Below are 24,615 nucleotides of genomic sequence, written 5' to 3'. Positions count from 1 at the left end.
AGACCGAGGAGCCCTCCCTGGTGCCCTGGCAGGGGCAGGAGGGGGTGGCAGTAACAGGGAAGTCACCACCGGAGTAACAATGGCCCCACGTACACAGCTCAAAAATCGGCCACATTTCTGATGGACTGGGGTGCTCACCACACTTTTGGAATTCTCTATTCCCCCACAAGTCAGGCAATGGTTGAAAGGACCCACCATGCTCTGAAACACATTCTGCATCAACAGAATGGGGGAGTGGCCCAAGCAACACCTCAGATGAGGTTGAGCAAAGCTTTATATGTCTTTAATTTTTTTTATTTCTCCCCAATGTGAGAAATTATTCAAATTTCAAAACTCACTTTCAAAACATTTAAAAGGTTTATTAAAACCTTATCAAAAATACAACAGAAGACTGAATGGAGACAATATTACAGTGCCAGGAGCAGAGGATCTTTCCCACCATGTGCTCACCCACACAACGGAGGTTTCACCTTTTAACCCTTTAGCTCCTCTCAAAGCTCTGTCCATCGATTCCTTCACTGTCCAGCGGTGGAGTTCACTGCCTTAAATCCTGATTGGAAGTCAGCTGATGCCATAGTGACAAACTGACCCTCCCAAATGTCCCAAACCCAGGGCACCCCTGATAACAACACAAGGGGGTAAAACACAACTATAAATCTACAAAACTTAACATATACACAGGATATTTGCCTTTTAATTGTGAGAGTCAGCCATGGCATTGCTCACCTGTCACACCAATAAAAAAGGGAGTTGTGCCACACTGTGACAGGAGGGCAGCACATTCCTCATGCCTGGATTTGCAGGTGGATGAGACAAGCAGCAGCAATCCATGGCCCCACACCAGGAAACTGTCCCTGAGACTGAAAACTCTGGTCTGTCCAACACCAGGGAGCCTGTGGAGCAGGGAGAAGGAATGAAGAGCAGTTTGGGGGTTGGATGCTGTCCAGGATTGTAAGATGTGTGTGTGTTCCATTTGCCATCTGGCAGAGCTGGGGCAGTTATCCTCTGTTCATGGGGCAGTTTTATCCCCTCCACAACCAATCCTCCCTCCAGGAGATCTCTGCTGTCCATGGGCCATTAATTATTAATCATTAACTATCTGCTGTCCATGGCCACTGAGTGTCCCTGCAGGGCTGATCCAATTCCAGCATCCATTGGGAGGAGCCAAGCATTCCTACCTGGATCCAATCTGAGGTTTGGGACAGCCCAGCAGCCTTTGCCCAGTGCATTGCCAGAGGAGCAGCTTCTGCTGCCCTGCATGGCCAGAGGGAGCCCAGGCCCATCTCCAGCAGCCCTGGAGCTGCAGAGGAAAACTCCCCCCTTGTGCAGGATCCCTGCTCCAGCAGAGCCACAGCTGGCACTGCAGGAGGGCTGAGCCCCCATGGGATGGGGCTGTGCCACCCCCTGACACACAGGGGGACAGGGCCTGCTCTCACTCTGGTTGGGGTTTGTTTTCTTTATTTGTACTATTGCATTTGTATTTTTAATTTTCCTAATAAAGAACTGTTATTCCTGCTCCCATATCTTTGCCTGAGAGCCTTTTAATTTCAAAATTGTGACAATTCAGAGGGAGGGGGTTTACATTTTCCATTTCAGGGGAGGCTCCTGCCAAGACACAGCCCTAAAGCAGAGGTGCTCCCCAAGCAGGGCATCAGCTGCAGCCCAGCAGGAGAGGGGAGCAGGGATGAGAGCACAGCTGAGGGCAGGAGGATCGTGGCACTGTCAGGTTTAGGGTTGAACTCCATGATATCCAAAAGGTCTTTTGGAACTTGAATGATTCTGTGACTTTGTTTGTGGCTTGCGTTCTAGGAGACACTGCAGGAGGGCTGGGAGAACCCCAATGTGTCCAAAGCTGCCACTCAAACTCCTCCAACACCTCTGGGCTCCTCACAAAGCTCAGCATCCTCCTGGGTTTCCACATCTGCTTCTCCAGCAGAAAGAGGATCAGCTTCAGACACAGCCCTCAAGAAGCTGGCAGGCTTGGAGAAGAGAAGGAAGGGACATTTTAGAAGCTGTTTGCTCCTAAGGGGGCCCTTGGCTCAGTCCACCTGCACACCCTCAGGCAGCTCGACCACCACAGGGGCACAGTCATCAGGCTCTGCCTCAAAGTCCCATCTGAATTTCTTTGTCAGGTGAGCCTTGAACTTCTCAGCCTTGTTCCTCAGAGCCTCAGCCACAGCAGAGCTGCAGGTGCAGGAGAACAGCACCTGAAACAAAGAGCAGAGGTCAGGCAGAGCCCAGCCTGGCCCAGCTGGGCACCTCCTCCCTGCAGGGACACCAGGAGAGAGCCAGGCTGGGATCTGCACCCTGGGACTACTGCAGCTTTGGGGGGACCCAGCCAAAGCCCACACCTCTCACCTCACAGCCAAACCCATCCTGCCTTCACACCACTGAGCCAGCATCACACACATCTGCACTCAGATGAGAGCTTTGTCTGAAGCAGGAGGGTGTTTGTCACTGAATTTGCACTGTGCCATTCTGAAATAGGCCCAAGGGTGAGCTCAGGAAAACATCTTGACAGAAGGCATTTTAAAAACTTCAAATACGAGTAGGCAAACTTCCAGCACGTGTCCAAAAGGCCAGCAAATACTTGCACCCCCCATTTCCATGGGTAGAGATCTCCCAAAGTATTTTTGTAACAAGGTATTACCAGGACTTCAGGACACAGAGGAAATTGAAAGAAAATACCTTGGATGTCAGAAAGGAATGGGAGCTCTCTGGAAAAAGCTTGGTTATCCCCAGCACAACCATCCCCTTGTGCACAGGGTGCTGCAGTGTGGAGGAACCTCTGCCTTCCATCCCCACACACAAATGTATTGACACATCACCAACTCAGCCTCTGCTGGGCTCAGGGGAAAGCACCTGTGTGTGACGAACAGGGCACTGAGCCCAGAGCCCAGCCTGGCTCTGCTCCTCCTGAACTTCTGATCCAGAACTAATTGCCAAAAAAGAAATCTCCTCTGGGGAAAATGCAGCCTCTTATTTACTGGAAGCTGGATAAACCACTGACAATGAGCAGCAAAGTTCTCTGCTTTGTGGATGAACATTTGCCTTTTTCTTGCTCATTCTACTGGAAAACTGCCTCTTTCTAACAGAATTCTTACTCAGAAATGCTGCTGGTAGGGAAAAACATTATTAGAAGATTTTACTTCCCACTTCTCAATGAACTGCACATTAAATTAGTTATTTCGCCAAGCTGTTTTGTTTTTTCTTTAAGCACTGGTAGGGCTGCAGAGACAATGCCCTCCAATGCTCTGCAGAGACAATGCCTCTCCTCCTCTCAGCACCTGCCCAGGGCCAGCTGAGGCAGAGAATTCTGCAGTCTGGGTGTGATGTGGGCTAAGGCAAGGCCCAGAGCTTCCCTGGCTCCACTTGAGGAAATCCCACGGGAGCAGAGCATGGGGAACTCAGGGAGGAGGGGCTCAGCCTGCAAGGGGAATGTGGTGACTCCTGCCAGGGCTTAGGGGTGATCCTGACACCAGAACAAACTGAGGGAGCCCAGGGATGGACAAGACTCAGGCAGCCAGAATGGTTTCCCAAATTGCCCTGAGCAGGAGAGAATGGCTGGGGCCACATTCTGGGCACTGCTGGAAACTGAGGAACTGCTGCAAACACAGCTGGGCTGTCCTGTCCTGTCATGGGATGGAAAAAAATCTACCAACAGAAATAAAATGTAAATTCCTGAGACTTGTAAGAATCACAACTGAAAAATCTGAAAGCCACTTGATTAAAGCAATGCTTCCCAAAACATTTTACCCAGCAATTAAACCCAAACACCTTCACCTTCCCCAGAAGTACAGCAAGAACTTGGGGTCAGCAAGGAGAGGAATGGAACTGCACCTGCAGCAGAGCTTCCTGCTGGGCTGGTTCCCATTGCTCAGCTTTGCCAGTGTCTGATTTGGGCTCTTTTTTGTAAACTAAGCCAGTTTGCTGCACTGCCAGCATGGTCACCAGCAGTGGGTGTTGGGGAAGATAAAACAGGAAAGCCTTATAAATATGATTGCCTGGCAAAAGATTTTGAGAATATAGAAACTATAAGTGAGATTGAAATGAAAGCAAGCTCTGAGATCCTTTAGTTACTGAACAACTGGAAAACAATGGTGTGGCTGGCTGAAGGTAATCCCCTTTGGATGGAACAACACCCTCTGCTTGCAGACAGGCCCAAGGGTCAGAGCAGCTTGGCAGAAGGGGCCCAAAGAGGAGTTTTTAGGGTTTAAAATGTAACACAGTATGGTAATGTAGTGATTCTTATAGGCTGTATGGAAATGCTATAGGATTTGTACCTTGTACTAGATTGGTTAGTGAGAATCAGAATATTCAGCACAGAAGAAGACTTATTGTATTGTAATGGGAACTTTGCTCTCTTACTCTCTCACCCTCTCATCCTCTCTCTCATCTCTTTCCCTCTCTCAGGCCTGCTCTGAGCTGTGTCTGGCAGCTCCCAGCAGGGCCCTGCCCCCAGGCCCTTTGCAATAACCCCCAAGTTCCTGACCTGGCTGCAGAGATCTCTCCTGTCCGTCTGTCCTGACTGTCCTACCCCCTGCTGCTCCTGCAGTGGGGTAACTGCTTTCACTGGGGCTGAGGCACACACCTGCCCCACCTGCCCCAGCAGAGGCAGCACCTTTTGCATTTTGGAATAACCATAAATTCCCTCAGGATAAGAACCTGACTGCAGGAAATCCTCAGCTGTGCTAAGCAGTGGAAAAGCTTCTTAAACACCATCACTGCCCTTGTCTCAATAAAGCTTTGCTGCAGCTTCCCTGCACACTGAGCAAACCATTCCAAAAAGCACCATCATCAGTCCTTCATGCCAAAGCTTTGTGTGTTGTTTTTTCTTTTGAAGAATGAAAGGCACTTAGGAAAAGTTAAACAAACAGAAACCATGCTGCAGTTGCACAGCCTCTCTTGTAGCTGCTGAGCTGAATTTCTTGCTGAATAAAAGAGGAAAAAAGTCAAAGTAAACCCTGTGTGCTCAGACAGGCTCCCATCTCCCACACAGCTGAATTCCTTTGACAGCTTCTCCCCAGATTTTTTGATGCCCTCCCTCCCACTCCATTTCCCAGGAACAGCCCCAAACACACCTGTAAGGTGCTGGTTAAAAAGTTGTCCTGGGAGACAATGTCCACAAAAAAATCTGCTGGGATCTCGTTGAGCTGGTGATAGAGCACGGAAATGAGGTTGATGTAAAGGTCCTGGTACTTCCCCATGGCCTCCTCTGAGCGGCACAGGATGTTCAGGAGCCTCTTCCAGTGCTCAAAGGCATCATACACATTCCCAATCAGGAAACAGATGAAGGCAAACTGCAACTCAGCTGTGTGGGTTCAGAGAAGGGAAACAAAACAAAACAAAACATGTAAGACTAAACAGATATCCAGGGAATGTGTCCTCCCCAAAGCTCTGCAAATGGTTTCTAAACTCTGGCTTGGCTTTTGCAAAGGTCATTCATACCTGAAGCACTGACCCTGTGCTGCTCTTCAGCTGGAGCAAAGCAAAGCAGAATGGGGCAGGTCACCTGTAACTGTGGTTATCAGCACTGCAGGGGGACTCTACAGACAGCAAACAACACCAAACAACAAGGCAGACCCTGCTGCTACTCTGTGAGTGTTCAGCCTGCCTGTGCTGAGTGTCCAGCACCACATGGGACTGCAAACAGCACTGTCCTGGAATTCTGGGAGAGGCCAGCAGTGCCTCAACGAGTGTGTCTGCCTTGTTGAATTAAGAGCCAGGGCTCATCACACTGGATGCTTGGTAGCAGCTGCTTTGCCACCATTCCCTAAGGTAATTTGTTCTCTCTATATCCTTCAGTTGTCTTTGGTAATTTTGAAAATGAATAAATTGTATAACGTTAATGTAGAAAAAATGAAAGAAGGGACAAACAAAGGCTTATTCCAAACCTGGGTTCCAGCTGGCAGGGCTTCTCCCTCCATCCTGCAACACAACAAAACCCTGCTCCAGGACCTCCACAAACCCAGCATTTATTTGTATCACAGGTTGCAAAACAGGCTGGGGAGCAGTTGATCTCTGGGGTGTGTGGTGTCCCCACAGCAGGGCTGGCACAGCCTGGGCACTGCCACTGTCCCCAGCAGAACATGGAGCACATGGAGCTGGGCCAGGAGGGGCTGGTCCCTGCAGCAGGAACCAGGCCCACAGCCCCTACCCAACCTAACAGAGGAACAAGGGGTTTGGGGTGCCCATCTCCACTCAGTGCTCCCAGGAATCTGTAAGGTCCTGGGAGGTTCCTCAAGAGGTTCCCTGAACAGGGAAGGTGTCAGACACCAGGGCCACCTCTGATGGCTGCTTTTGACTTCATCTGGGGCAATCTGGGCTGCAGCAGCACCATGTTCCCACACCAGAGTCACAGAACAGAATGACAGAATATCCTGAGTCAGGACCCACAGGATCACCCAGCCCAGCCCCATCCCTGCCCAGACCCCCCAACAGTCCCACCCTGGGCATCCCTGGCAGCGCTGTCCCAATGCTCCTCGAGCTCTGGCAGCCTCGGGGCCGTGCCCATTCCCTGGGGAGCCTGGGCAGTGCCAGCACCCTCTGGGGAAGAGCCTTTTCCTAATATCCAACCTAAATTTCCCCTGACAGCTCCAGCCGTTCCCTCGGGTGCTCTTCCTGGTCACACAGAAGGGAGATGGCAGCTGCCCCTGGGGAGGAGCTGCAGCTCTGGCCTCAGCCTCCTCCAGGTCATGGGAACGGCCCCTATGGCTGCTAAAAGCTCCACAAACTTCTGTCCCGCACTGAAGAGGCCCCTCGGTGCGCCAGGGAGCGGGCACAGGCTGCACCCCGAGCACAAAATGCCATTTCCCGGGCGGGGCTCACCGAGCAGGCCCAGCGGGCGGCCGGGGTAGCGCTGCTCCATCACCCGCTGCAGGGCGTAGCTCAGGTCCATGCTGTGCCGGGTGATCTCCTCGGGGCTGGCCCCGTCGGGGAAGGCCTGCCGGGGCAGCTCGGAGAAGCGGATCTGGGTGCCGGCCCGCGGCCGCATGCGAGGCAGCCGGGCCAGGCCCTCGGCGTAGCTGCGGCACTCGGCGCCCAGCGGCGGCCGGCGCTGCCCGGCGCGGTCCCGCGTGTGCCGCCCCGCCGCCTCGGGCAGCACCTCGGCGAAGGCGCAGATCTGGCCGCTCTCGGGCTGCAGCTCCTCGGCCGCCGCCTCGCTGATGAAGTTGCTCAGCGACACCCACTTCTTCAGCGTCTCGTAGGGGTAGGGCCCCAGGAAGGGGTCCAGCTCCCGCAGGCTGTCCCGCAGCGCCTCGCCCTGCTCGGGCGGCTCGGGCCGCACGGCCTCGCCCGCGGGGTCCCAGCGCAGCACCCGCACCTCCCGGGGCCGCAGGCTGAGGAAGCGGCCGGAGCGCGGCCCCGCGTCCCGCCCGCCGCCGCCGGCCGCGCTGCAGTGCACGAAGTGCAGCCCCGGCGGCACCATCTTCACACCGCGGAACCGCGGCCCCACGGCCCACGCGCTGTAGTCGATGCCGAATTCGGTGCCCTCGGGCACGTCCAGCACCACCACGGCCGCGCCCTCGAAGAAGAGCTGCCGGGCCAGCTCGGGGTCCGAGCGCAGGGCCGCCATCGCACCGAGCAGCCCTGCCCGGATATCCGGGCCCGGCGGTTCCGGGCACGGCGGCGGGAGGAGCCTCCGCCCGCCCGGCCCTGGGACCGCACCCGGGCGGGGCTGGGCTGGGCTGCGCTGCTCGGGCTGCGCCGCGGCGGTGCCGGGAGAACAGCGGGAAGTGCCCCCCGATCGCCCCGGCTCGGTCCCTGTCCCCTCCACTCATCCCTGGCTGGCTCCGTGTCCCCTCCGCCCATCCCCGGCTCGGTCCCTGTCCCCTCCGCCCATCCCCTGCTCGGTCCCTGCTCGCTCCGCTCATCCCCGGCTCGCTCCCTGTCCCGTCCGCCCATCCCCGGCTCGGTCCCTGTCCCCTCCGCCCATCCCCGGCTCGGTCCCTGTCCCCTTCGCCCATCCCCGGCTCGCTCCCTGTCCCCTCCGCCCATCCCCGGCTCGGTCCCTGTCCCCTCTGTCCATCCCCGGCTCGGTCCCTGTCCCCACCGCCCATCCCCAGCCCCGGCCCGGCGCTGCTCCCCTCTGCCTCTCCGTGGCTGGCGGCTGCTCCCCGCTGACCCCTTGTCCCCAAATCCGACCTGCAGCCCCCCCAGCTGCCTCCTGCCATTCCCCTGGGCCCCCGCGCTTCCAGCCCCCAGCGGGACAGACGGACAAGAGCCGTCCCTGGGACTAATGAACCGAGAGGCCCCCCCGGACAGACACACGGGGACCCTCACTGTGACACACAGACACTGTCCCAGCACCACGTCCTCCCTTCCAGGACAGCAGACAGGCTCGGGGTCCCCAGAGAGGGGCAGTTCCCAGCCCTCCCCGCATCCCGAGCATTCTCACAAGCACCTTCGCTGCCCCGCGCTGTGTCCCAGGCTCAGCACCTGCCACGAAGCCGCTCCCGGCTCCGGCAGCCGCGGTTCCCGACCTGGCAACATCTTCATCTGCCTGAGAACTGCGTCCAGCTCTGGGGTCTGCAGCCCTAGAGGGGTGTGGAGATGTTGGAGTCCGGAGGCGGCCGTGGAGATGCTCCCAGGGCTGGAGCCCTCTGCTCTGGGACAGGCTGGGAGAGCTGGGGGAGCTCACCTGGAGGAGGCTCCAGGGAGAGCTCAGAGCCCCTTGCAGTGCCTGGAGGGGCTCCAGGAGAGCTGGAGAGGGACTGGGGACCAGGGATGGAGGGACAGGACACAGGGAATGGCTTCCCAGTGCCAGAGGGTGGGGATGGATGGGATATTGGGAGGGAATTGTTCCCTGGGAGGGTGGGCAGGCTCTGGCACAGGGTGCCCAGAGCAGCTGTGGCTGCCCCTGGATCCCTGGCAGTGTCCAAGGCCAGGCTGGATGGGGCATCCTGGTCTAGTCAAAGGTGTCCCTGTCCATGGCAGGGGACGGAACAGGATGAGGTTTATATTCCCTTCCAGCCCAAGCCATTCTGGGATTCTGTGATTTCTATGATCTTCTCTTTAGACAAAGCCTGGCATTTCCATGTGCAGTGCTCCTGTTGCAAGGTTCACCCTTCCCTTCTCCATCTTCTCAGTAAGGAAACAGTCCACTGAGGCCCCTGGGTGATTTAGCATCAAACACATTTATTTCACTTTTATTGAATACAAGAACAGTGAGCACACACGCATACACCACCGAGCACTGAAAAGGAGTATGACCAAAGGGGGAGAGGGAGAACAAGGGAAGAGAAAAGGAGAGTTAGTGAAGGAACAACAGAGCGTTGCAGTTGGTTGGTAAGGTGCTTCTCAAATAAAAATAAATATTATTATTATTATTATTGTTACTGTTATTATTACTCATGCAATCGCAGGCCAGGTTCAGAATGAATTTGTGGGATTGGGTAAAAACAGGCACTCATGTCTCCCACCCCTTTCCACAGAAAAGGCCCCTGGAAGAAAACAAGCAGTGGCCAGCTATCCGAAACAGTGTGGTGATGGGCAGGCTGGGGCTGAGCAGCAGTAAGCCACACCTTGCCAAGAAAACAAGCAGTGAGCTTTTTTTCTTTCCTTTTTTTCTTTTTTTTTAAGAAAAAAAAAGGTTTTGACAGTGCCACCCATGAACACGCTGCGGGAGCCAGGGGCTGCTCACTGCAAACAGAACTCACGGCAGCCCAAGCACAGGGAGCCTCACTCTGTAAAGCTGCTCAATCCCAGGGCAGCCTTCGCTTTCCAGGCTGGGCACCACGCTGAAAGCATCTCTGCAGGCTCACAGCAGCCTCGGGTGGGCTGTGGAGCTGCCTCAGCCAGGTGGGCTCCAACCCTGAACTGTGCCATGGTGAACACCCTCCACCACCCCTGGCAGTGCCTCTGCTGGGCACGGCCAGCTTGGGTGCATTGGGAAAACAAACGAGACAAAAAGAGCCTCTTTGCAGCTGCCCTAAGTGCTGTGAGGCTGGGGCTGTGCTCTCTGGAGGTGCATGGCTGGCACCTGGGCATGGGCACTGGCACTGGCAGCAGCCCCTATGCTCTTGCCTTCCAGGCCTCTCTGCCAGAGAACAGCCTCACTGGGGAGCAGCTGCCAGGGAGCAGCTCCCTGCTGGGCAGTGCAGGTGGGAGCAGGGGCTGCCCACGGCATCCTCATGGCTCAGGAGCTCCTGCTCGGGCATCCTGTGGGGCCTGGCAGGGCCTGGCAGAGCACACCCAGTCCTGGGCACAGCTTGTGTCAGGGGTGGGAGACTAAAGGCAAAATGGTGCAGAATCATGGGCCCTTCTGTTTCTGCAGGAGCTAGAGACAATTCCAAGAAGGAAACCCATTTCTTTCCTTTCCTTTCTGGTTTTGGTTGGGAGCCTACCTGAACTGCCTGGTTCACAGTGTTCGGGGCCCTGGGCTTGGCCCACGATCCCCTTCCAAAGGCAGCCCTGGAGGAGCCTCGGCTGAAGGCTGAGCTGGGAGCAGCTCCACTGACACCTCCTGGGCTCTCCCATCCAGCCTGGGACGCTGGGGACACTGCAGGGATGGGCACAGCACACTCCCTGCACTGCCCATCCCATGGCAGACAGGGGAGCACTGCCACGGCCCTGCCAGCGCTGTCCCCAGCCCTTTGCCATCACACCCCTGGCAGTGTAGGCAGGGCACAAACAGCCCCTCTGCCTTTGACCCTACTACAAAACTCAAGTACCTCCATTATTGGGATCCAGAAACAAAGCAAACCCACCCCACCCAGGGGCAGGGCTCCTGAAGGGGAGCCCCGAGCCCTGTGGCTCCCACCTCGCTCCCAGCTGACCCCGTGGCTCTGGGGCTAGGAGCCCCTCCTGCCTACGGCTCTTGGAGCTGGAGCCTTCCCTGCCCCTCCAGGTGACGCTGCCCCTCCAAACTTCACCACCACACACTGCACATCACCAGCAGGACACTCCTGTCCCTGTCCCTCTCCCCTTCCCCCTCAGCCAGCAGCAGCCAAAACCTTTCCCATTCCTTCCTGCAGGACTCAGAGTCCCCCAGGTGATCTAAGAGTCTCCAAGTACACCAACCACAGTCAATCCAAGAGTTAACCTTTAAAAATGTTGGCATTGTCTGTACCAGCACTGTTGAATTATTTCAGCATTGTTCCCTCCCTCCCCCTCTGTTATATAGAATAATATACAGAACTGAAATGCACATCCATATGAAACCCCACAGGCTGCTCATTAGAGATGAGAAACCATGTACATATCATTTGCTTTGTTTGAAATGAAACCCATTCCTAAATACCTTCAGAGAACAAGAGGTTGGACAAGTGCACAGAGAAGATAAGGAAGGGAAGGGGAAGAGTTAACAGAACCCCCAAAAAATCAGCATGGAATGAGGAGAAGGGCGAAACGACACTTGTGAATTGGAAAATAACTCTAAGGTCATAACTTGAATGTTTTTCTCTCTTCTTTCCAGAGGTGGGGAATGGTTTTGCTTCTGCTTGTGGTTTTTTACTTCAGTTTGCTTACTTGCTTTGTTGCAAAGCAGTTTTCCTTTCCATTCAGTGTGCAACAAATGAACTCATGATTGTGTGTCCTTTCATGTAACATGCAAGATGGTGGCTTATTGTATTGTTACCAAGATTATTGTTATTATTATGACTTTTTAAATCTGATTTGATCACCAATCCAGGAAATTCTTCAATTTATCTGCAGAGGGTTGGCTTTGTTTGTTGGTGGTGTTGTTTACTATTCATTTCCAGCATATAGCAGCAGTGCAAGGATGCATTTTGTTTCCTGTTTATATATATATATATATATGTATGTATGTATATATATATATAATATATTTGCTATTCCTTTTTTAAAAATTTTTGTCTCTTGCCATGAACATTGCAGCCAGGATGTCTATGTCTTGCTGATAAATCCAGCATGAAGGCTCCTTCTCCCCTGTTCTCCAGGTTGGAATACAGATGTTGGCTTCCAGGAACATGTTGGTCAAGATTCCTGTGCAAGGCAGATGGAAAGGACCAAGTCATGGAGTGCCAGTCCATGGAGGCTCCTCTTTGGATGAGGCCACTGGATAGAAACTTTGCAAACACTTGGGGCCACAGTTTGCATTTAATTAGCAGGAGCTCTGGTAATTAGCAGGAATTCAGGCACTGGCCTGGTGCTGGTGCATGAAGGACATGAGGGGAGCTGTCGCTCCCTCACTTTAAGCCATTCAACTAAAACTGGCTGGATCCTATGGGATGCAGGAATGTCTGGACTCGTTTGTACTGTGGGACAGGGTGAGGCAGCTCCACCAGCCTCTCATGGCCTCCCAGCTGCACTGCTGGTCACTTTTCCAGGCTTTAAAGCTGCCAATCAGAACTTTCATATATAAAGAAATGGGAAATCCCAGTTCTGAGGAGCCTCTCCAAAGGCACCTGCAGCCAAAACTGTTCCCTCTCCTCTCCACCTCTGTCCCCACTGCTCCCACACAGGGCTCTGGTGGCTGTGCCAACCCAGAGGAGCTGCATCTCCTGGCTGCCAGGGGGAATGGGGTCCAAGAGGGGGTTTAGGGTGGGGCAGGACTCCCCAAGCCCTAGAGAAGTGTCTGGGACTGTGACAGCTTTGGGGTGTCTGCAGGGAGGTGCAAACCTTGAGTGCTGCTGCCTACACCTGTGTGTGTACAAAAACTAAACCTGGGCATCTGAGTGGGACTGAAAGCCTGTACAGTTTTTGGAAAGAAAATATAATTTCTGCCAACATTGTTCTGATACTTTGGCTTTGCATAACCTGTAGCCAAGTGCCTCAGCCTACCCAAAAACCCGAGATCCCTCATTCCCTTCCCACCCCAGGGGGATGAGCAGGTCCTTTTCTTTTTACATCAAATGCCTCTGAGCCCTGTGCTCGGGGCAGGGTGACATCCACAGCATTACTTTCAGTGCCATGGTAGTGGCTTCCTGACCACAACCAGGTGGCTGAGCCCAGAGCCACCATGCCACCATCTGTGGGGACCAGACACTGTGACCTGTTACAGTGCCATTACCAGCAGGTGTAAATCACACCTGGCAGCTTCTCCACCTACCTGAGGTTTCTTGTCCCTTTCCTCTGGAGAGGGCTCTGTTTCTCTGTACACCACAGCTTTGGTTACCAGCATGTCAGGGTGCTGGAGTTTTGCCTCTTTGATTGCTAAAGCCAGTGCCTGGAAAGCAGAAGGGTGAGAGAGAGCATTTATCCTCCCTCTCCTGCAATCAGGCATCCTGACTGCAGCCAGAAAGCAGCTGAGCAGCATTCCAGGGAGCAGAGTGGGATTCCAGGAGGATAGGAATGCAGGGGTTCAGAGCTGAACCCACAGCAGCCTGGCAGAAGAGGCTGAAGCCCAGCATGGGAATCCAGCATGATTGGGAATTCATCCATGATTCGGAGCCCCCACGAGCTGCCTTTCTCTGCTGTTTTTCTGTGCAGATGTGCTACTGAAACCTGGGCAGAGGAAAACACTAGAAAAATCTACAGGAATTATCAAGTTCATTATTATAATTCTAAAAATTATTTCAGAGCCTTTTGATTACTTTATCTCTTTATTTTTTTTTCTTAAGTAATGAATCCCTGTGAGGCCACAGGAGAGTGACCTTGTGGACCTAAAGACTTATGTCAGCCTGTTTTTTCATCCCAAAAATGTGTCACTTTTTGTCCTCTGACACTGAGGCACCGTCACCTGGAGAGGCTCAATCTGTAGTGAGATTGTGCTGGAAGAGAGAGGTGACCTGGGTCACTTTGGAGTATTTCAACAGAGAAAGGACACCTAGAATGTGTTTATGACCACAAAAAAGTGATGCCATCATTCTGTTCTGCACTGGGATGTGGCCTTTGCCACGGCTTCGTGGTGGGAGATGGCCTGAGGGTCACTGCACCCGTGGGAACCCGCCCTGCTGGACAGGTCTGGGGCCTCGGCGCTCAGTTTTTGGCCAAAAGCAGTAAACAGGTTCAGCCAGAAGCAGAAACATGCAGTGCTGCATCCAGGGACAGCCAGAATTGGCAAAGGCAGAGCATCCTGCTCCTACCTGGTCCTGGTCCACATCTTCATCTCCCGTGATGATGATGCGCTTCTCTATCCGGGTCTCGGAGAACCCTCCCTTCACAGTCTGCGTGAGGACAAGGAGAGCTCTCACCCCTGCCCCAGCAGCCAGCTCCAGGCAGGGGAGGGAACTCTGCCACAGGAGCAGGAACAGCACCAGCATCCCCTCAGAACTGCCCTGTAATCCAGCAGAGCTCCCACTGCCCTTGCTCAGGGAGAAGGGAGGCACACAGCAGCTCCAGGGGAAGGAGAGGGGCTGGGGCAGGTGCCAAGCACCCTCCTGCAGCTCAGCTCCCTCACAGAGCTGCTGCTGTCTTTACAGAACCACAGAATCACTGAGGCTGGCAAAGCTCTCTGAGATCACCAAGCCCAACTGTTCCCCCAGCACTGCCAAGGCCACCACTGACCATGTCCCCAAGTGCCACAGCTACACATCTTTGAAACCCCTCCAGAGATGGGACTCCACCACTGTCACAGACATGTTTTATGAGAAGTTGAGAAGCGTCAGGAACAAAATGTAACCAATGGTTATCTGCTGCTGTGGAATGCAACAGGTGCATCTGGGATTGGTCTCATGTGGTTGTTTCTCATTAATGGCCAATCACAGTCAGCTGGCTCAGACTCTCTGTCCAAGACACAAGCCTTTGTTATTGATTCTTTCTTTTTCTATTCTTAGCCAGCCTTCTGATGAAATCCTTTCTTCTATTCTTTTAGTATAGTTTTAATGTAATATATATCATAAAATAACAAAACAAGTCTTCTGAAACATGGAGTCAGATCCTCATCTCTTCTTTCATCTTAGGACCCCTGTGAACATGGTCACAACACCAGTGCCCTGGGCAGCCTGTGCCAGTGCCTGGCCACCCTTCCTGTGAGGAAATTTTCCCTTTAATCCAATCTAAACCTCCCCTGGTGCAACTTGAGGCCATTTCCTCCCATCCTGTCCCTTGTTCCCTGGAAGAAAAGCGTGTATTTAATCTGGGGATGCAACAGCCATGGGTGAGACCCTCTGCTGCAGCCTCATCTCCTTCATTTCCCACCCCTGGCCTGCCCCTGGCTGAATGCTCACCCCTGGCTGTGCCTGCCTGCTGTGGTCACAGCTGGCTGCATGGCACAGGCAGCACCCAGGGCACAGAGTACCCTGCGGGATTGCCATTCCATGGGACAGCACACAGCTTTTGGCTTGTTGCAAGGAGAGGGGCCCTTTCCGCTGTACCTAGCACAACATAAATCCACCCATCCCTTAATTCCAGTGGCCTTCAGGAAGCCCTGGAGCTGCTCTCACCTTGGTGACGTGGGTGGTGGTGGAGGTGGAGAGTGTCTCTGCAGTGGCACTGAATATGCTGGTGAGCACCTCCTTGCCAGCGGAGCCGCCCGAGATCTGCGGGACACGAGCAGGGGGACACGATGGTCAGGGGACATCCTGAGAGCTCAACCCAGCCCCCAGCCAGCCTGGACCTCCCTCTGGGATGTACCCCCTCAGCCCAGCAGGGAGGGGAGAGCACAGCAAGGGAAAAAGGCAATGAGTCGTGCTTCCAACTGCACCAAGGGCTTGGGGGGCCAGGGAGAGGTTTCCACAGGTATCCAGGCCCACAGCAGCTGCAGAGGGCAGAGGCTCTCATGGCTGCTTTTGGCTCTTCCCTACCCACCCTCAGAGCACAGAGTTCTCAGGCTGCCTCTGTCTCTGTCCATCCCACTTTGCATGCCAAGGGCCGGGAAGGCTGGGAAGGATGCACTGGTACCCCAGCCCCAGTGCTGCTCTCCCTGCAGAACAAAGGATGAGCCTGGGGCAGCACCTGGTGTTTGGCCAGGCTGGACTCCATCAAAACAAAGGGGTGGAGTAAGAAATCCCTCTCCTGAGGAAGGGCTGTGTTGGGCAGGATGGTTGGTGGCACCACCTCCACTGGGAGTCAGGAGATTTTGTGGATGGCCTTGGGTGACCCCACAGGACACCCAGAGCTAAATGCATCTCAGTCCAATGCACCAGGGACTGGGGTATTTTTGGGAATTATCCTCCTCAGGCAGATGCTCAAGGTATGGATCTGGCATAGGAAAAAGCCCACAGGCTGGGGCCTCCTGACTTCTTGCTCCCCAACCTTCTGAGCATCCTTCTTCCCTTCCCAGTACCAACATATCAGCCAGGTGCCAGTGCTGGGAACACAGCAGGGGGCCCAGTGGGACCAATCCCACCCACTTCCAGCCCCACAGGGTTGCCTTCCCCAGCTTGGCCTTGCTGGTGGCACCAGGTCCCCCCTCACCGGTGACAGGGAGCGAAGGTCTGCGGTGGGAGCGGCCCCTTTGCCAGCCTTGGTGCCGTGATCCTGAAAGAAGAGCAGATGGCACGTTGGCTCATGTTGGCATGGGGCAAACGTGGCAGGTGTCACCCTCCAAAGACACCCCCAGCGGGGCAGGGTCCCCCCAGCACAGCTGGCCCCGGTCACTCCCACAGGAGCAGAGGGACCGCAGGGGACAGTGGCTGCCCCTCCCTCGAGGGCCAGCCCCGCTTACTGAGGTCACCAGCGCTGTCTCTGTGGTGCCAGCCTGGGCAGTGGTGGTGGTGGTGGTGTCCCTGCTGCCCGGGGTGCCTCCGTCCACCTGCCAGGGCAAAGGAAACCAGGTGAGCCTGGAGGTGCCACCAGGGAGTGGGTGACGCTTGCAGGGACAATGTGGCCATATCCTGCTGCCAGAGGAAGCCATGGAGGGCAGTGAAGCTACAGCCAGCTGGTGGCTGTCACCCACTAGACATTCCTGTGTGCCAGCAGTGCCCAGCAGCATGGCAGGTGGGGCCAGGGACACTCAGACAATATCCCTGGCTGGGCTTGAGCTTGTGTTTTTTGAGGACTTCACCATGCCAAGGGTGAGCAGAGGCCCCCAGCCACCCCACAAAGCCATTGCCCTCCCAGAGCTGCTGCTGCCAGGGACTGGCTCTGGTGGGCTGAGGCTATGGGGAGCCTCAGGGCTCAGGCTCTCTGGGGAGCCACCGTGTCACCTGGGCCGTGTCTGTGGTGCTGACCCGATGGGGAGCGGAGCCTTCTGCTTCGGGCTTCTTCACAGTCACAGCGTCTGCCTTTGGGGCTGAGGGCTGCAGGAGGAACAGCAGAGAGTCAGCAGAGCCTGGGGCACAATGCCAACAGCCCTGAGTGCTCTGTCCATGGCATGGCACTGGAAAGAGATGACCTTTAAAGTCCTTTCCAGCCCAGCCACTCTAATTCTGTGCTCCTTGCGCAGCAGCCCCTGGCAAAGCATCCCTGCCCTGCTCCTTCACAGGTGCCACACACACAATGTTCTGTGAGTGTCACATTGAGTCCTACCTGGGCAAACAGCAGGGCTGGGCTGCTGCCCTGGGCAGACAGGCACCACCCACAGTGCCCTGTGACCCACACACCCCAAATCAGCCCTGCTGCTCTGTCCTGGATTTTTTGGATAGATTATACACACCATGGATAAGGACAAACTGCTCTTCAAAAGCCACTTGAGAGCCACCAAAACAGTTTCATGCCTGTGCTGCAGTCATTTTGTGATCTGTACCAGCTTCTGGTGGCTCTGGGTACACCTGGGGTGTCAGAGCCTCGGGGGAATGGACACAGGCTGGCAGCACTGCACTGCTGCAGGAAACTGGAGCTGCCAAGGGCTCCTGCATGGGGGATGCTTCACCAGTGCTCAGTATTCTCGAGCCAACAGCTCTGGAGTGGATCCCCCATGGTCACAGCCACACACCAGGGTTTCCAGGCTGGTTCAGAGACATCTCCCTCTTATTCTGCAGCTCTTTCCTGGCTTTAGGTCTGGACTAATCTCAGCAGCTCTGGCCAGCACTGGGGACTTACCTGCAGGGCTGGAGGCTGCCCTAGGTGGGTGGGCCAGAGAATGGCCCTGCCCAGCACAGAGACAAGGCCACCCAGAGCTGGGGCTGGTTCTGCTGTTCCATCCCCATGAGTGCACTCAGCCCCACACACATGCACATGCAATTTTGTTAGCCCTGCTATGACCCCTCCCAGCACAGAGTGACCCTCCATGAGCTCCAGGGCGGTTCCACAAGGCCAATCCCTCCCAGCCCCAGCATGACCAGAGAGGTTAGTGGGCAGCACATGGCTCTGCACTACACAGACTGGTCACTGAATTCATGCAGGACACGAGGACAGCTCTGATGGTTAGTGCCACGTGCCCTCCCTGCGGTGCACATGCTGCTGTGGGTTGTGCTGGGGCAGCCACACGCAGGGACACAGGTGACAGTGATTTCTCCTGGTTAGCAGATGCACCAAGCACGTGACAGAGCCATGCAACACAGACACAGCGTGCACTGGGCAGGAACGGGGGGTGGCAGCCAGCATGCTCCCCAAAACCAGCTGGGAGCACAACCCGCCAGGCAACGCGGGCATGAGGGACACGGAGGCACGATGGCATCGGGCTGGTCTCAGTGAATGGTGTCCCTGTGTACCTCTGGCTGGGAGACATCTGGGCTGGGCTGGGAGACCTTATCCCTGCCTTTGACATCCTCTTCCAGTCCGGGAACTACTTTGTCAGTGTGCTGGAAGGAAACCAGGCCTTCATCTTCTGTTTCGCTCTTGTCCTTGTCCAGCTCGGGCAGGCTGCGGGAGATGTCCTCAAAGGCTGTGCCGTGGAAGTCCCCGATGACGGTGAAGTCCACCTCCGCCTCCAGGCTGGAGGTTGAGCTGACGGTGATGCTGGAGCACTTGCGCTCGATGGCCAGGTGGTTGTCCTTCAGGAACACCGAGTCCTTCTCCTGGTCGGGCTCCTCGTCGCCGGTGTCGCTCTCGGGGGCCCTGTGCCGGGGCGGTTTCACCCTCTCCTCGGGGCCCTCCCTCGCCCCTGCTCTCTGAAGGAGACACAATCGTGGAGAGACGGGGCCGTGAGCACCGCGGGGCAGCGCCGGCGCGGACACGGCAGCAGCACGAGGAGGAGGAGGAGGAGGAAGGCTGCAGCAAACATCACAGAGTAGAGTCAAACACAACTCAAGCATGGAGACCGAAACCTGACAGCAGTGGCTTTGCCGGGGGAGAGAAGGCGACTCCATTGGATTGTGCCAAAAGTTTGTTGGCAATGAATCATCTCAAAAAGGCTCGGTCAGACAAAAAAAAAAGCTCGGCCAGCTTGGAGGCACTTCAGTGCACCGGTGAAAGCAGATGGATGCAAAACAATGGGTCTGACAGGAGACATTCAGAAAGAGCTCAGACGAAAGGCTATCGGATGTCAGTGGCTCAAAAAAAACAAACAAGGGAAAGAAAGAGAGAAGAGTTTGAAAGTAAAGGGCCCATCAGCCAGGCACGGTGAGGGAGAAGCAAAGGAAGGTGCCAATTCCACTGAGGAGGAGTGAGCCAATTCCACTGAGAATCCTGTGAAGCATCACCCTGGGGGGAGGTCCAGCACAACAGCTGCCCCGGGGTGAGTCTGCCCCACTGACACCACCTGCCCCTCCCGAGGCCTCAGGTGAGTCTCAGGGTGACCTGGTCAGTGTAATTGACAGCACGGCCAGAGCCAAGGGATGACCTCCGTCCATCCACTCTTCTCCAGACACGGACATACCTCTCAACTCTGCCATCGGAGGGGACGTGTCCCATTGCCACACTTTGCCATGAAGCCATGGGAAATCTACACCCAGTTGTCCCTTAGGAACAGCTCTAAGCTCACCGATGCCAGAGGAAACCCCACCTCCTGGCCTCTGCTCCAGCCATTACAGCCAGGGGCATCCCCCACGGGCCGGGCCGTGCCGGCACATCCCTCCCCCGGCACTGTGGGAGGTTGAGAGGTATGGGCGAAACACAGGGTGTCCAGCAGCACCGGGGAACACGCCTGCAGACACGTGTGGGGGATGTGTCTGACCAATACATACAGAGAGCCCTGCAAGGGGAGCGGAGGGGCAGCACAGCCCTGGCCGCGGGGCGAGCGCTCACACTGCCGGGAGAAGCACTTAGCAAAACAGCACTGAGACCTGCGAGACCACTGGAACAGCAGCCTTTACATTCTCTTCTTTCAGGCTGGATTTTACTGATGGGTCACATAAATCCTTTTCTTCCCCACTTGGTTGCTGAGATTTGCTCTGGATTAGAGAAAAGGGTTAGTCGGAAGGAAATGAACTCTGCGGGAGCTGCTCTAGCGCTCACGAGAGCCAGGAAAGCTGCTCCCTCAGCCGGCCACCAGCTTGCTGAAGGCAGGGCAGGGTGGCAGCTAAGCAAGAAGGGGTAATCAACCAACGTAGGAAATGCAGGGGTGAAGCTGGAAGCGTGGGCACGCCGCTGCTGGGGCCGCGTGTCCGTGACAGTCCCAGCTCCTCCAGCCACCCCCCGGCGCCCTCTCCTGCTCCCGGCCACGGAGCTCGGGTGCCCCTCCTGGGTTCAGCATTCTCCAGGGAGCCAAAATGTTGGGGGGGCGCAAAACAAAAGCTGATGAACCGACTGGGCAGCGGCTGCGCATGCAGCCAGTGAAGCCTGACCACACACACAGACAGAGAGGACAGGGATGCAAAGCGCCTGCTGCCAGTCAATGGATGTGTGAGGAGCCACTGGACACGGGCAGAGCCACAGAACATGCGCACGAATGGCCCGTCCGGACGGCTCGGTGCAGTTACCACGGCCTCGGCCAGGGTGAGCTCACAGCCGGAGTCGGGCGAGGCCAGGTCGGCACTGTCTTCTTCGTGCTCGGGCTCAGCAGAGACTCCTTCCTTCAGGGACTGAGGCTGGGAGGTGCCTCCTGAACCGGCCCCTTGCCCGAGGGCCAAGGAGCCCACGCTGGACACAGGTCCCACTGCAGAGGGTGAGGCGAGGCCGGTGCTCAAAGGCAGATCCTGTGCCAGATCTGCCTTCCCCATGGCTGTCACCAATGTCTCAGCTTCAGGCACACGCTCCTGTCCCTCCTGAGCCGCCCTTTGCTCCGCTTCGCCTTGCTCAAACATCTTGATCTTGGAGGCCACGGAAGTTTCCCTGTAGCTCTTGCTGTCCTCCTTGCTTCCTGGGGCCAGGGCAGCATCCCCGTGCTCCTGGGCCACAGCTCCTGCCAGCCCAGCCATGCACACCGACACCCCAGGCTCTGCTGGATGTGTCTCACCACCTGATTGCCCTGTCCTGCCTTCACTCACCAGGGCAGAGAGCTGGGATGCCTCGCTTCCTTGGCACAATCCTGCTGCAGGGGACTGGAAGGGTGGGACATCAGCAGCTGCTCTGGGAGGAGAGTCATCCTGTGGTGGCTGTCCCGGCGCCAGGTCACTGTCCCTGGTGCTTTCTGGGACTGTCCAGCTCCCACCCTGCAGATCTTGTCCAACACTGAACTCCGAGTCCTGCTGTGGCTCTTGTGCTTTGGGATCTGCAGTGTGGAGGGGCGAGACCCTCAGGATTGTCTCAGTCTGGTGTTCTGCTTCTTCTCCCTTGGGGGGCAGCTCAGCCATGCCAAGGCTTTTGCCATGGGACAGTTCTTCCATCCCAGAGCCTTCATCTCTGGTCAGCTTCCCTGACCCTGAGCCCTGGAAGAGCTCTTTGATCATGGGCTTCTCTTCCTGCACTGGCTCTTCAGTGGCAGGCATGTAGCTCTGTGCTGTGTCCATGTCCTGGGCCACCTCCCTGGTGGCCAGGTCTCTAACCTGGATCGACTCTGCTGCAGTGTCTTTGTTTTGGGGTGGTTCTCCTGGAACAGGACTTTTCACCTCATGGGGTTTCCATGAGGCAAATCCCACATTTTGGGATTGCTCTTCAGCTTCAGGATTAGTGCCCATGGGTGGTGCCATGTCCATGGAGGGGCTCCCACGCTCGGGCATGGCCACCTCTCTGGCAGGGCTGGTGCCCAGGGACAGGTCTGTGCCCTGAGGCTCTGTACCTGGAGATGGCTCCACAGGGACTGGGCTGGGTTTCTGGGGAAGGGGTGGAGGGACAGGAGCACTGGGTTTGTCCCCCTCCAGCCCCGTGGTGTGAGTGTGGCCCTGCCAAGACCCAGCTGATGATGGAGGTGACTTGGGCTCTATCTCTTCCATCTGAAGAACCACTCTGGTACTTTCCTCCCTGTCACTGTCTGCTCCAACCCTTCCTGAGAGCCCCTCCAGTGCTGGGCAGATGTCTGGGGACTGTTCTGGGCTCCCTCTGTGCTCCTCAGCCCTGGGGCCATCCCCTGCCAGGCCACATGGCTTCAAGCCTCCCACCGAGCTCTGCAGCTCCATCTCCTCTGGTCCCACCTCCTGGGAACACAGCAGGTCTTCACTTCCCATGGGTGCTCCTCCAGGCACCCCAGCACCAGGTGCCTTCTCTGGCTCTTCCCACCCTGAGAGGGGATGTCCCTCCAGGCTGGTCCCAGCACAGCTCATCCCAGGTGGCTCTGGTGCTCCAGTGGGTTTTTCAGACACTGTCCTGTGCTGGTGACTTGCTGAGGAGAGGGCTTGGAGCCCTTCTGCCACAGGTGCAACATGCTGGGATCCCTCCCCAGATGTGTTTACTGGGGCTTCTGGTCTCTCCTCTGAGCCAAGCCATCCACCAGTGTCCAAGACCAGGTGTGCTTTACTGTCCTTCTCCTCCCCCTCTGGATCTCCTAAGTAGATGATCCTCTGGGTTGCAGAAGTCTCTGAACTGTCGTCACCAGCCTTCACTTTAATTTTCAGGAGCTCTGGGGCCGTGGCTGCCACTCTGGCCTCCTGCTTCCTGAAGGCTGCACGGTCCTTGGAGAGCACCTCAGCTTCTCCCTGGGGAAGCTCTGGCTCCAAAATCTTGGTTCTTTGCCTCTCTTCAGGCTGCTGACAGGGCTTGGGCAGCCCTGGCTCCCTGGTGGCTGCGCCTTTGCCCGGCTCTTGGGGCTCCCCCTCTGCACTCTCGGCGGGTGGATGTGCCTCCCCTGGGCTGGACTCACCCCTGCTTTCCTTCTCATAGAGCTCATCCTCCCACACAGACTCAAAATCCTCGGGACTAGCAATCATTTTGGCTCTCTTCCTCGTCTCCAAGGCTGCAGCTGCCGGCTCTTCCTGGCCTGCCACGTCCTTGGCTTTCCCTACCGTCACCACCACTTTGGTCAGGCTCCCCCTTGTGCTCCCCTCCGAGGTCCCTGCACGTGCTTCTTCCGTCTTGGCTCTCAGAGTTTTCCTCAGAGCTACAGCTTCCAGCCTAGGGGCTTCTCTCTCTATAAATACCCAGTGCTCCGAGCCCTGCATTGCAATTGGAGCAAGAAGAGTTAAACGCATCAGAACCCGGCCCCGAGTGCTGCTGGCACGACTGGCACAGCTGGTCAGCCTGGCACGGGGCTGGCTACATCATCATCATCATCATCATCACTGCCATTATTATTATTATTATTATTATTATTGTTATTGTTATTATTACTATTGTTCTTATCAAGGCCAGAGTTGAGGCTCTGTACAGAGCCCAGCCACCCACTGATGGGGAGAGGGGCTGGAAATTAGGGGCTGATGCCACACTGGGGACCAAGCCAGTGTCCTCTCTGGGGACAGTACTCTGCTCTGGCTGGTGGCTCCCTGACACACCTGCAATACCTGGGGCTCTGCTGGTGGCACAGAGTGGGAGTGGAGCTCCCAGCAGACATGAGAACATCACCAGGGTCTCTCTGGAAACAGAGGAACACAGCTGGCTGCTCCCTTGTTTTCAGCTGACTCTGGCAACTCCCAGGGGTGAGATTTCATTGGAAACAAGGCCCTGGGTTCAGGGTAGCTTCACTCTCAGCGTCATCCATGTGCCCTAAGAATTTGTCAGACTGCCAAGAGCACAAGCAGGGAAAGAAACCATTGCAAGCCAGCAGCAAGGCCCTGTCCCTTTCCTAGCAGATGCTGCAGCTCAGATTCCCAAAAAGGACATCCCTACTTTCCAGCTCACCAGGGACATCTCCTCAGAATCCAGCCATGCTGAAAACAAGTGTTCAGCAAGTGTCGCCTGTGAAAGGCTCCCTGGGAAGTGTAAAAGACCACGGGCTCAGCAGCAGGACCAAGCAAAGGCCATGGAGCATCCTGCAGCACGGCCACAGCAGGAATGTCACCGTGCTGCTGGCAGGGGACACCAGGTCACTGCTGCCAGGGACACCTTGTACGTCCATGTGCTCATCCTGCACGTCAGCTGAAGGCCTCATGAGGGCCAAGAACAAAGCATTGCTAAAATCCAGCCACTTTTGGAACAGCAGGTAGGAAATAACTCATTGGAAGAGAGTTTCAGGAGAACATCTGCACCACGGGACAGCTCAGCCACCCCTGGCAGCACATGAGGGAGGGCAGTGCTGGGGCTCCCCGTGGGGCTGGCACTGCCCATGGCACAGCCTGCCTGGGCACAGCCTGCAGCAGGGGCAGGGATGGCCCTCGAGGGCACCAGGAGGTACTCCAGGCCCAGGGAGGGGCTGCCTGTCCGTGCCCCCTCCAGCCAGGAACAGTTGGAAACGTGAACCTCACCCCATGCAGGGCACTGGGGGAATGTCTGGAGCAGTTGCACCCAAAATGCAAACCTAGTGACTGATACTGGAGAAGGGGAAACGGGGGGCAGAGGGGAGCAGAGCCAGAGAGAGGGAAGGGAAGATAATATTAGAGAGAAAGAAAGGAGGAAAACCAGTTACTAGTGGAAGAGCTCCCACAAGGAAATGAGCAGTCAGTGAAAGCCCCCAGCAGAAGAATGCCATTCCCAGCTGCTGCT

At 56.0% G+C, this 24,615-nt stretch overlaps 2 protein-coding genes across 18 annotated transcripts in view; both read right to left on the bottom strand.

Moving 5' to 3' along the window:
- Positions 1–334: 334 nt before the first annotated feature.
- On the bottom strand, positions 335–7,640 carry AAR2 (AAR2 splicing factor). Its single transcript, XM_071455467.1, has 3 exons — positions 6,829–7,640; positions 5,082–5,311; positions 335–2,207 (listed from the first exon to the last, which is right to left on the bottom strand). Exons 1-3 carry the CDS (start codon positions 7,574–7,576, stop codon positions 2,040–2,042), a joined length of 1,146 nt encoding a protein of 381 aa, XP_071311568.1. The 5' UTR covers positions 7,577–7,640; the 3' UTR covers positions 335–2,039.
- A 1,478-nt stretch (positions 7,641–9,118) lies between these two features.
- The window catches only part of EPB41L1 (erythrocyte membrane protein band 4.1 like 1), a 67,140-nt gene continuing 51,643 nt past the window's right edge, over positions 9,119–24,615 (bottom strand). For 5 of the 17 annotated variants that reach the window (XM_071455448.1, XM_071455455.1, XM_071455453.1 and 2 more), the window contains 10 exons: positions 20,586–23,132; positions 19,950–20,057; positions 18,438–18,836; positions 16,992–17,084; positions 16,511–16,597; positions 16,261–16,323; positions 15,288–15,383; positions 13,989–14,069; positions 13,013–13,129; positions 9,119–11,946 (listed from right to left, as the gene is read on the bottom strand). In XM_071455448.1, the coding sequence (XP_071311549.1) occupies positions 11,938–11,946; positions 13,013–13,129; positions 13,989–14,069; positions 15,288–15,383; positions 16,261–16,323; positions 16,511–16,597; positions 16,992–17,084; positions 18,438–18,836; positions 19,950–20,057; positions 20,586–23,132 (3,600 nt within the window). In that variant the 3' untranslated portion in view covers positions 9,119–11,937. The remainder of the gene's footprint in view (positions 11,947–13,012; positions 13,130–13,988; positions 14,070–15,287; positions 15,384–16,260; positions 16,324–16,510; positions 16,598–16,991; positions 17,085–18,437; positions 18,837–19,949; positions 20,058–20,585; positions 23,133–24,615) is intronic. The other 12 variants (XM_071455460.1, XM_071455461.1, XM_071455462.1 and 9 more) reach the window with 10 other exon arrangements.

The sequence above is a fragment of the Agelaius tricolor genome, unplaced genomic scaffold, assembly GCF_023055355.1.
Source record: "Agelaius tricolor isolate 1412-34295 unplaced genomic scaffold, bAgeTri1.0.p SCAF_49, whole genome shotgun sequence".
NCBI lineage: Eukaryota > Metazoa > Chordata > Aves > Passeriformes > Icteridae > Agelaius > Agelaius tricolor.
The sequence above is the reverse complement of the archived record's forward strand: the minus strand, read 5'-3'. Positions and strand labels throughout refer to the sequence as shown.